The sequence below is a fragment of the Trachurus japonicus genome, chromosome 7 (genome assembly GCF_045865225.1).
Source record: "Trachurus japonicus isolate A0001 chromosome 7, Traja_1.0".
NCBI classification, from domain to species: domain Eukaryota; kingdom Metazoa; phylum Chordata; class Actinopteri; order Carangiformes; family Carangidae; genus Trachurus; species Trachurus japonicus.
In genome coordinates, this window is record NC_140913.1 from 15,723,699 (window position 1) to 15,735,816 (window position 12,118).

Consider the following 12,118-nt stretch of genomic DNA (forward strand, 5'->3'; position numbering starts at 1 on the left):
CATCCCTTGGCTGTGTAACGGATGTGCACTCACTCCACCCATAAAAGACGTGCTAACCAACCCGCCAAGTGGTTGTCAACCTCTTGGCGAAGAGGTTAGCATCGTCGCCTCCGGTGTGGGAGGTGGTGGGATCGAATCCCACCTAGGGCAGGCCGTGAGAAACACAACGCAGAGGGCCAGATATGACACTGGCTACAGCTGCACACACAGCCCTTCATGCCGTTCTCTCTCCTCATTGGATAAAGGTTGTAGGATACAAGGAAGTACACAAGACGTTTTCTCCTCGGCTTACCAGCAGAGCAGAGTGACTGACAGACCCGTGTTTCGGTGTTTCGGTGTTTCGGACCAAACATGTGCCGTCGGAAGATATAACTATTTAAGACTTATATTAACACAAATATTCCACTTACTTATGCTTTAACGTTACCAAGGCCTTTCCAGTTTTCTCTAGCTCTTTTTTTTTTAAGTATATTTTTTGGTGTGTTTGCCTTTATTTGATAGCACAGTGAGATAGACAGGAAAGGGGGAGGAGAGGGGGAATGACATGCAGGAAAGGTCTGCCCGACGCGGGTTTGAACCGGGGACGCCTGCGTTGAGGACTGTAGCCTCTACATGGGGCGGCCGCCTTAACCACTGCACCACACACCGCCCCCAGTTTTCTCTAGCTCTTAACTGAAAAAAAAAAAATCATTCATTCAAAGTTTTAGTGGAATAAAAGCATTTTGTCTCTACCAAGTATGTATCTTTACTGTTGCATTGTTTTTGTACTGCTTTTTTTCTCTCATTGTTCAACAAGGGGGTCATGGGGGTTTGTGAGTTCGCACAAAAACTAAAGATAGCAATACTGTGGTTTTATGCTCCGGCATATTTATTTACAGAATAGTCATAGCAGATCTTCATCCATACACCACATCCTACACTGGGGATCGCAGGGAGTAAAGAGTGGTAGCATACTCTGCCATGTTGTTGAGTCCAGACAACACGCAGCAGCTCAGGGCGCTGCGGGAGATCTCCATGTCATTGACATCAGACCATTCACCAGTTTCAACATCATAGCTCTCAACATAAGGGGTGGTGCTCAAACCATTGAAACCCCCAACAACAAAAAGACAGTCATCGATTACTGCGATGCCAAAGTGGCTGCGGACGTTCAGCATTTGTGGGATACGGGACCAGGTGTCAGTGTTGGGGTTGTAGGCCTCAGCAGTACTCAAACGACTGGTTCCATTGAAACCGCCAACCTAAACAAGGAAGGGTGAAATGTCAAAGTATGTATTTTTAAATTTTTCCTTTCAGAATATTTTAGAAATATCTTTTTTCACGTGTTGTATAACACACAAGACACTGAAAGTGTCCTTTGTACAAAAATCAGGGCCTCATGCATCTGCTCTGTGCATTGTTGTCTTTGTGGACTCCAAGTAAAAAATGATCTTATTGTCCTGGTGCTGATTATTTAGATTTGTTGTTTTCACTCATCAAATCGCTTTCTATGATCCACTATTTATTTCAGCTACCTGTCTTCAGTACAGTTTATTACTGCTTTGTGTGTTAAGGTTTAAATAATAAACCTTCTTCATGTCAGATGTGCAACAGCTATGACTTGATTTGGCCATGAAAGACTATCACATCAGCCTTAGGTCTATACAAAAACTCTACTAGTTAAGTCTACTAGTGTTAGGTCAATTGCTTACTGCAAATATGTGGTCTTTGTAAGCCACAACCCCAACTCCGCTGCGTCTGGTTCTCATGGGGGTGATCTGTGTCCACTGGTTGCTCTGAGGGTTGTAACATTCAGCCGTTGACAGGCAGTCGTTCCCATTAAAGCCACCACAGATATAGACCTGGGGAGAATTAGTGGTTGTAAGTATTGTTATGAAGACCTGCTCATAGAGTTAAACCATAAACCCTGTGTGCTGTCCCTGTCCTAACATAGATCCATCTTATTTAGTGTTAGGGTTAGGGTTACCTACCTTACCATGGAGGCTTGTGCAACTAGCATCACTCCTCTGCTCATGCATGGATGCAATTAAAGTCCACTGATTGGTGCTGGGTTCATAGCGTTCTGCAGTTTCAAGTCGGTCATATCCATCATAGCCGCCCATAGCATATATGTACCCATCCAAAACAGTTACGCTGACATAGCAGCGTTTGTAATGCATTGGCGCCACCTCTTCCCAGGTGTGTGTGTCCAGGTAAAACCTGAGCGTACTGTTGAAATGTTCAATGCCGTCAAAGCCACCAACACAGTAAAGTGACCCATTGAGGACTGCAGTGCCATGGTAGGCCCGAGGACAAAACATGTCATCAATTAATTTGACCCAGACCTTTCCACGGACATTATACGCCTCGACAGCATTGGCGGAGCCACCACCACTCCAGCCTCCAATGGCCAACAGGATGGCCGGGGGCAGGCGTGGACAGGCCAAATGATGGAGGGAAATAGAGTTGGAGAATCTCTTTGCTCTGATATCGATCATGGCATCCATAGTACTAAAGAGGATTTTTCGACACTCTTCATTCGCCTTCACCATTTCGTTGTTCATCACATTCTCCAGTATGTATTCTGGATCCATTAAAGCCAGTCTGACCTGCACAGAGACATAAAGACAGAAATAGGCCACGGCCCTAGCTAATTATACTGGCTAGCATTATCAGCAGACTTTAGCTTATTCAGATTTATCAAACCCCTAGAAAAGTTAGGTGATGAAAAGATTTAATACAAAGCTCCTGTAATTAACTCCTATTTTGGGTTGACCTCTATACTGGCTCAGCCCCCTAATTTACCTTGGACAGAAGCTGAGAGATGTATTCTCTGCGTTGCTCAGGAGCGTAGTTGATCCAGTGGAGAACGGCCTCAAACACTGTCTCCTCCTTCTTTACATTGAGTTTGTCATTCTCAATGATTTTAGCAACTTCCTGTGCAGAAAGCTGCAGGAACTCCGCTGAGGTGGTGTCAATGTCCTCAAAGTGATTTAGGATGAAGAGGAAGGTCTTGTGTTTCAGTTCGGGGTTGTAATAGAGGTCTGTGAAACACCAGGTATCAATGCAGTTCTGTGGGGTCAGCTGCTCCCCCAGGAGGTGACTGCAGGCTTCCATGAGGCCCAATATATTGAACCGGTCAGCTGCTATAAAAACCTCTCGGACATTTTCTAGTGTCACAGGAACAACACCGGTGTAGGCAAAGTCAATGATCAGTCTCATCATGTCAGGTGACACACCGGACAAGTCAAAGACCTGACTGTCTTGGGCTGACCAGCGAATAAAGAGAGCTCTGAGGTTCAGAAAGGAGACAAAATAAGGGAGTGAAAAGTGTTGTGAAGGAACATGCTTCCTTCACAAAGTAACAGTAAAAATGAAAAAAAAAACATTCAAGGTGCTGTGACCGTGTTAAAATGACCGAACAGAAAGTAGCTCAACTTCAGTTCCCAAAAATAATGGTGTGTGAAATGCAGCTTACCTGAAGTAGGGGGTGCAGTTACACAGGACCAGCTTGTGCACGTGAAATTCAATGTTGTCCACTCGAATCACTGCATCACAAAGCTGTTGCTCCAGACGGAGCTCATCATACACTGACTTATTCTCACTCATCTTTGCTCTTCAGTGTGACACCTTTTATGTTTCTTATCCTCTTGTGCAGGTTTCTTCCCAGACTCTCCACAAGTGGGTGTTGTTGTGTAGAGAACTGTGTGAACTCACTCAGGTCCTGATGGAATTTAGAATGGATCATTGTGACATCACTGTCACAGACAGCAACATTCTCATTAAGAACAGCTGCATCTTCCCAGTAACTAATTAATTCCTTCATTGGTTCATTCATTCATTCATTTGTTCAACCTTTATTTGAATGGGGGAATATATTAAATGGTCTTAGACCAAAGAAACACAAATGTTGATCTTACATGAATGTGACAGGAAACAAAAACAGTAGGCTACAGCTAAAATGTCAACATGTGGCAGTAAAGTGTGATATGATTAAATATTTAAAGTACCCTTAGCTTAAAGGTGATAGGTACAACTTTTTCATCAAAAGGATACATTTTTCAAAAATAATGCATCCACAGAATGTCTAGAGGGGTGCAGAATAAAAGTATTAATTTTACTGAATTTTTAAAAAATAGTATATAAATAACTGTTTAATAAATTTTGGCGGGTCCGAAATATGTAAATATTTACATCTGGTAACGTTGGCAACGTCGGCATGGAATGATCTCTGTGGCAACAGCATTAGAATGTTGATGTCATGTGTAACTGGCAACCAGTAAAACGGAAGGTTGGAGCGAGAGCAGTGTGAGTTCTACACCTACTGGCCAGGAGGAATTAAACTTGTAGCTATCACCTTTACATGGGTACTTTTTAATTCTGCAAATTGTTACATGTAATATGTTGGCTAAACCTTCCTGGATCTCAGATTACTTTAATCTCTGAATTTGAGAAGAATATACAAATTCCTCATTTTTAAAAAAATTATGATATGGCTAGAGAACATGTGAAAACCTCTTATTAAGCATTCTTTGCAGTTATCATTATTGTTGGTAATCATTAAAGCAGATATCAGTGGAATGTTTTTGTTAATATAAGTCCTAAATAGTCCTATTTTCCGTCAGCAATCACTTACATGAAGTATTTCAGCCTAAACACGAGTCTCTCCGTCACTCTGCTCTGCTGTAACCCGAGGAGAAAATTTTCCTTGTGGGATACAAGTGTTATCCAATGAGGGGAGAGAACGGCATGAAGGGCTGTGTGTGCAGCCAAGGGATGCGCGTGAATGTGGTGACGTAGCACGAGGACCAATTGATGCCTGACAAGGGCGGGGGCTGCTAACTCATGGTGCGTTCAAGGAAACTCGTACTTTGTGTTTTTCCTTCCTGTGAAGTCATACCAGTTCGATCTGGTACGAGTTCACGGGTCGGAAGTTACGAGTGGCCGTTATAGGGAACTTTCACAGACAACAGGACGGTAAAAACACGAGCTACGGGTTACCTGGAACGCTACCAAGTCGTAGTTGTGACTTGAAGCTGTAACTTACGGTTTCAAAAGCCTGCCTTGAACACAGCATTAGCCGAAACGGCCGTGCCGATGATATCTGCTTTAATTCAACACCGGACCCAACAGTCTCTCTCTCTTATAAACTTAATCTTTTGTCTGTTTTCATCTGATATCCATAGATATACCTGTCACATTACCATAGTTGGTAACTTTTTATTTTTTGTAACTGAGAACTACCATCGTTGGTATTACATCTGCCACTTTCATGTTTTACTTATTACTACATTATTTATTACTTTCAATACTGTGAATAATTATGCTGCTATGAGCACTTTTGCACTTTGTCCACTACACAGCTACTGTACTGATAACAGTGACGTCATCATGAGTGACATCATCATCATCATCATCATCATCAAACAGTTTCTCCTCATGATTTGATTGGCTCTCCCTCAGCAGGTGGATAAACTACTATACTATGAATAATCATGCTGCTATGAGCACTTTGCACTTTGTCCACTACACATACAGTTACTGTACTGATACTGTATGTGTCCACCACACATACAGTGTATGACAATCAACATCTTGCTGCTATGAGCACTTTGCCTACCTCATACATGTTGTCTAAGTGTTGTCCATTGTCAATCTGTATCTGTTTATGCCTCATCTTTGTATAGTAGCTTGTATTCTGTGTATTTTATTACTTTTATGTTATGTGTAGGGACTACAGATGGAAATTAGCTGGGAGCTAAATCTGGTGCAACCATCTTTTCATTTTTTCCTTTAAATGTTTAATGTAATTGCACATTGTCCCTTATTAAACGAATAAACTAAACTAAACTAAACTTGTCAGTGATCTCAAAACAAAACATCAGAATCTCAAATCATTTACACAGATAGTGAAGCAGGCTGTACTACCTGCCTATGACCACTAGGGGGTGCACGCTTCAAAATAAACATGAACAACAATGTGTGTCATGGCACTTAAGTTAGGAACACTGAATCATTTCATAAACAAATTATCAAGTTTAAAATCATATGAACCTACATAGCCCAATAAAGAATAAGATCGTCCAAGACTTTGCAGCTGCTACTGTGCCAAATAGATGTTTTGCAGTTTTCTTGGTCACAACAGCTCCAATATGGTGAGAGCCCTGTCACATTGTAGCTATATAGCCAACACTCCTTGCACTTGGTTGTAATGGGTACTACAGAAGAGTCAAATGGTATGGTTTGTGTAACCAATACTGCAAGACAAATCTCCAACATTGTACAAATGTTCCACAGGTAGGTAACACATTCATACTTCCAGAATTCAGCTAGCAGCAGTAGTTTAAGCTGCAGCTCCAGTTTAATGCAAAACCATTTATTAGCGCTTTTGCCTTTTTACACTTTAATACAGATTTTTTGCACTTTGTGAGGATCACATGTAAAACCACATCCAAACCCTGAAAAATCTGAGCTTTCTATTAATATAAAGCTATGTACATGCTTAAATGGCTTTGGGGCTTTACATGACTATAAAGGACCTAGAGAGCCTTGCAAATGGTCTCATTAATGCATTTTATTATAGGTTATGTTTAGCCTCTATTATTTGTTAACCCTAATCTCAATTAATGAGTTATTTCATGTCCTTGTGCAAGGCTTTTCAGGTTTTTTCCTCAGTCCTTATACTACTGTATAGTCAGCATGTTGTAATGTAAAGCATCTGACAGTCTATCCACAGCAAAGCCAAAACATTGCTTCTTAATTATCTCTTTCCAACTATGAAATATAAGTATCAATGGAAAAAGTATTTCAAATTGTAATCATTAATCTCAAAGGCCTTAAAAAAGATCAAACAAAACTACATTTCTCTAGTGACAGGCACAGTAAGAGCAAATTTTGTTTTCTTTAGGGTTTCTTTAGGTAACAAATATAGAAACTTGATGAAAAAATGGGAGGCATCTCCCATACATTTGACAACATTAGTATTGAAATTTAAAGCGTGTTGCAGGCTCTCTCGCTGTTAAGTCCTGTTCTTCTATGTTACAGTGATCTCCTGCAGCAGATCAGCAGGGAAGTAGCCCAGCTTGCGTCCAGTGCTGACCTTCAGGTAGCCGCCTTTCTCATCTCCTTTCTTTACTACAATCTAAAAACACAAAGTTAAGAGCTTTGTTTATTCACAGTGACTTCTAAAGATAAGAAAAACTTTATTGGTATAAGATTTTTTCAGTCTATATGAGCAACAAAAGGATCACCATAAAACATAATGACGTGTGGCACATTGTTGCATGTTTGTTCAATTATACCTTATACATATTGGTGCAGTTACCTGATCTTTCTTCAGTGTGATCTGCCCCATCTCTCTATTCCCTACAAAGGAACGTGTCACCTTGAAAACTCTTTCGGATGCACGCACTTTTATGAGGTAGTTGGTAGGGAAGTAGCCTGTCTTATCTCCCATCTTTCCCTGAAAACAGAGTGAACACGCTTTGAGTTCATCCTCAGCACAAACAAGAACACAGAGCAACAGAACTGGACTCTTTTTACTGCAAACTGATTGATTCAGAGTCAGATTTGATCTTAATCAACTCACTCTCCACCACTCCTCATTTGAGTCATCCAGGACTGTGATCCGATCCCCAGGGCTAAAACACACAAACACATTGACAATCAGTGTTCAGCATTGTCTTCTTGTTTAAAAGTAAAATTCAATTTGTTTCACTTCAACAGAAAATACTGAATTCATGTAGTTGAGATATTCCATGTTGTGCATTGCTTATGGAAGTCAAAATTACTGAATGTCGAGATCATCCTTCTCAATGGCCTTGAAGCGGTAGAGAGCTAGGTGATAGTGGGACTGGGAGAATGTGCCCTTAGCCTGTTGATGAAACAACACAGATGCTACAACACACTGACAACTTATATTGATTGAACAAAAGTAGGGCTGTGCAGGGTATTAAATCTGTCGAAAAAGGACATTTGTCACTCTGTATAGACAGTTGAGGTTAAACCTTAACTGTTTTATTTCTCACCTTGTCATCTGCTTTGTCTCCTCCTTTCTCCTTCTTATCATCAGGCTTCCCTGTATGAACACCAGAGATCAGATCACCAGGAAAGATCATGCTTTTTATGGTACAGGATTTAAATCAGTAATTGTCATGCATATTATTGTGGATATGTGTATCTAGAACTTCTTCTATTTGTGACCATGGCTAGAGTACATCTAACCATCTAACTGGTTTGTTTCTGTGTACCTTCTCCCCCCTCCTCATTCTCTTTAGGCTGCTGATTCTCCTCTTCCTCCTCCTCCATCATCATCATCATCTACAATGAAGACATTATTAGAATATGCAATGGAGACAAATATTATCTATAATACATGCAGTCAAGTTACCTAAAAATTGTGAATTTACTTGAATATCTTAGTGTCTGAATTGCTGCATTAATTTGTTTTGTCAATGAATGGATGAGTGATTTTTTTTTTCTTCTGAAAATGTCCCCTTATGGTTTGAAGGTTATTTGTATTGTAGACTTACGTTTTTCTTGTCATTTTCATTCTTTTTGCGCTCCTTGTTTGCCATGATCACGCCGACCCGCAGGGTATCAAAGACAGGGTCATTCCGGTTTGGGTTGTCTGTTCATGGACAGGATAGTTAGTTAGATTATTACTGGTACATATATTTAAACAATATTACTCTTTTGAATAGCAGAATGATGATATATGAAGCATAGGACGATGTTGAGTTCAACAACTGTCAACAGACAGACATCAACACTGATCATCATCACTAACACATTTTCTCTTGATTTCAGTGGGAAAGAAACTTTAAGACCAAAATGTTGTTTAAACTCCCAAAGTTACTAAAACACTGATCATAAGTCATTCTGGACTCACTTGCATCTGGTTGGTCACTGCTGTACAGAGGGGAGCTGTAGGCCCTTCTGAAACCAGGGGGCTGCAGGGAACAAAAGCAAAACACCATATTTAAATGCTTACTCTACCATGGGCAAAGTAAAGCGATTTAGTGGCCAACTACACTGCACTGAAAATATCTAATGAAATCCATTCCTAGACAACAGGGACTCACAATTTTGCCAAAGCATCTCTGGAACTCAACGTATGATTGACATGAGTGGTGGATGTTGGTCTTGCAGTTTTTACACCTCAGAGCAAACTTGTTGTTCACTGAAAGATGAACAAAGTAACATCCATGGGGCCAGCTTGTAAAAACCCCATTCTGCACACTGTATGTAAAAAAGTAGGCTTACATTTGAAAGAAAATATAATGTTTAAATATAATGTTAATGATGTTTGCGCAAATATATATTTTTTTGAAATTTCACTACATACAGACTATCATGCGGGCACAGACATCACAGAACTTGGGTTTCTTGCAGTAATGGTCCTTGAACTTGTGGGGCTTGTCATTGACCCGGATAACTGGCGGTGGAGGCTCTGGTTCCTTCTCTTCCACCTCCACCTCCTCCTCATATATGAAATAAACCTGGGGACACAAAAGACATAACTCAGACTGCAATCCCCTCCCCCCAAAAAACCTCTGAAACAGCACATACACACACAAGTCATGTTTTGAATCTGAAGATCTGCCTACAAAGGAAAAGACACATAATGTGGACTAGGTTCACGTGAAGAAACACTTCAGTCAGAGTTCATAACTTTCCAACTGACTCAACACTGCGTTGCTCTCCCAGCTGGTGGCTATTTTGAACCGCTCGGGAATGGCACAGCTAATAGCTGGGGGTCGACATGCTCTGGACACTCACAGTGTCTCCGTCCTCCCTCACTACGTTGTCAGGAGCTGGAGGATTGTCATGGATATCCACTGAGTTTTTGTCTTCCTCCCTGACACACACACAAACACACATACAAAGAAAAACACAGTAATGAGATAAGATCACACTATGCAGCTATCTTCCCAGTGGTAACTTTGCTTTTGCAATTGACTTCCTACTTTTCATAAGTGGATATGTAATGTACTTAAACATAGGCATATGAACTTAAGAGTGCCATTGTTAAGGTCACAAGTTTTCGCTTTATAACGCCATACAGTGACCAGATGTAGCTAATGTGCTTGTACCAGTATCAAATTGCCGTCCCACCTTAAAATAGTTGAGCATTTATTTTTTCTGGGAAACTCCGGTGATGTATTTTCTAAAATTACCTAGAGCTGCTTCAACATTATTGTATTTGAAAATGTGAACAGTAATGATGACAAAGTGAAAAGTAAGGTAAGTCATATGTCTGCACTGCAGAGGATTTAAGTGATTTCAGGAAAATTACTCACAGGTCCATGGTGTTTGGTGGAGAATGTCAGTGCTTCCTCACCTACAAAGATATTCATATAATTATCTATAAGTTTAAAGCATTTATTCTCTTTGTGAAATTATACCTTTTCCTCAACAAGCACCACAAGCCATATGTGTATGTTTCACAACTGAGTGAACCATATAGGCTGCAAAGTGATATTTAGTATTTATTCATCATGCATCAATACCTGCCTTCACAGGCCATTCATTCAATATGTATTGGATAGGTTTGGTATAATAATATGTAATTCTTTATCCTCTCAAACAAGAAACCAAGAACCTTGATACTGTTCACTCACTGCATAGACATAGCCACACATATGTGCGAATGTACTTGTTCTGAGGCTATTCAAAGCTTGTGAAATTTAATCTAATCACAGCTAAATATGGATACATCTGCCAGTCAGAGACAAAAAGGCACAATTCACTGCAATTGGTATTAATTATTGTTAATAAAAACATTCCCAAAAATGGCAGTTGTTCAACTAGTATTTCAAAGATTTAGGTAACCGTCCCATTGAAATTATTGCAAATTAACACACTTGTAGGACTACAATAGAATAGTTCATGCTTCAATCCTGGAACATGGTTGTTCTCAAAATACACACAGATCACAAAGAAGCAGTTACAAACCCGGTGTGTGCTGGTAAATCTCTGTGAATGAGTCCTTCACCTGCTGGAGATGAGTGGAGCGATCAGCGATGTATGGTCAGCAAATCTGAGTGTGTCAAACCTGCCAACCAACCAGCCGTGTCACTCCAGGCCCTCGGGATTCAAACATCCGCACTGCCCTGAATCCCTTTCTTCTGATGATTTCTTTCTGATTTCCTCTTCTTCGGCCTTTCCAAGTGACTTCAGGCTCAGGGTGTGGCTGTATGTGTGTATTTGTTTGCTTTTCTATAAGTTTGTGTGTGTGTTTGCATGTGTGTTTGTGTGCTCAGTAGGCTGAGCACTCATGTGTCAAACTGACTGCTTGCGACAGCTGGGGACCTCGGACTGAGCACCGATGACGATGGGAAATCAGATACTTCTCTCTCTGTCTTCATTATATATGTACCCCTATTTCCCCTTGTCCCACTTGTTCACAAACAACAGAGACACGCATCCACAGAGACACACTCACGCATTCACACTGCTCACTGTCCTTGTCCTTTATCCAATGGAGAGCAACAACAATGAACAAATGTTATCTAATGATTCACATTAGTGCTGTATTAAATGTGTGTGTATGAATTGTTGTGGTCAAAGCTACAAATGAAGACACTGTTATTTAACTGTTTTCATCATAGAACATCATCCTTTAATAATAGCCTATATAGAAAACATTTAATACGAAAAGGTAAAATGTAAATGGCAAAATATTTTGTTTTGTTTTGGGGTTAGTGCTGCTTAGGGGGAGTTTTTAGGCTACTTATGCCCTCTGTGTTTCTAAAACCATGGCTGGGTTATGCAGAGACACTGATGACAGTGAATTGGACAAGAGCTAAAGTAATCTTGATTTTTTATTAATTTATAACTCTTAACCTCATTAGTTGTTTTAACAGGTCTACAGAGTCACTGTCACAAGTATAAGTTATGAAGTCACCTTGATGGTGCCAGAGGGTGCAGTTGTTGTTTTTTTTCGTGAATATGTGAATGAATATTTTTTATTCACAATCTAGATAGCCCTATAGGCCTATCTATATTTTATACTATTATTCTTACTTTTCTTTTTCTTTTCCTAATTTTACATTTTATCCTTTATAATGTTCAGACAGTTAAGCATGAATGCATATTGTGACCAGCAGACATGAGTCCCGGGCCTGTTATTATTGTG

At 40.3% G+C, this 12,118-nt stretch overlaps 2 protein-coding genes across 3 annotated transcripts; both read right to left on the reverse strand.

Annotated features, from left to right (window-relative positions):
* Positions 1 to 914: 914 nt before the first annotated feature.
* Positions 915 to 3,700, reverse strand: LOC146984425 (kelch-like protein 10). Its single transcript, XM_085783201.1, has 5 exons — positions 3,458 to 3,700; positions 2,785 to 3,271; positions 1,971 to 2,588; positions 1,692 to 1,841; positions 915 to 1,241 (listed from the first exon to the last, which is right to left on the reverse strand). Exons 1-5 carry the CDS (start codon positions 3,586 to 3,588, stop codon positions 915 to 917), a joined length of 1,713 nt encoding a protein of 570 aa, XP_085639327.1. The 5' UTR covers positions 3,589 to 3,700.
* Positions 3,701 to 6,962: 3,262 nt separating this feature from the next.
* On the reverse strand, positions 6,963 to 11,264 carry LOC146984426 (SH3 and cysteine-rich domain-containing protein 3-like). 2 transcript variants are annotated; one of them, XM_085781469.1, is made up of 13 exons: positions 10,976 to 11,264; positions 10,281 to 10,321; positions 9,760 to 9,838; positions 9,326 to 9,479; positions 9,063 to 9,160; positions 8,870 to 8,930; positions 8,511 to 8,608; positions 8,229 to 8,298; positions 8,007 to 8,056; positions 7,770 to 7,852; positions 7,568 to 7,619; positions 7,304 to 7,441; positions 6,963 to 7,120 (listed from the first exon to the last, which is right to left on the reverse strand). In XM_085781469.1, the coding sequence occupies exons 2-13, from the start codon at positions 10,286 to 10,288 to the stop codon at positions 7,013 to 7,015; spliced, it is 999 nt and encodes a 332-aa protein (XP_085637595.1). In that variant the 5' UTR covers positions 10,289 to 10,321; positions 10,976 to 11,264; the 3' UTR covers positions 6,963 to 7,012. The 2 variants fall into 2 exon arrangements, with proteins under 2 accessions (XP_085637595.1, XP_085637594.1); XM_085781468.1 differs by having other exon boundaries at positions 10,936 to 11,264.
* Positions 11,265 to 12,118: the final 854 nt, after the last annotated feature.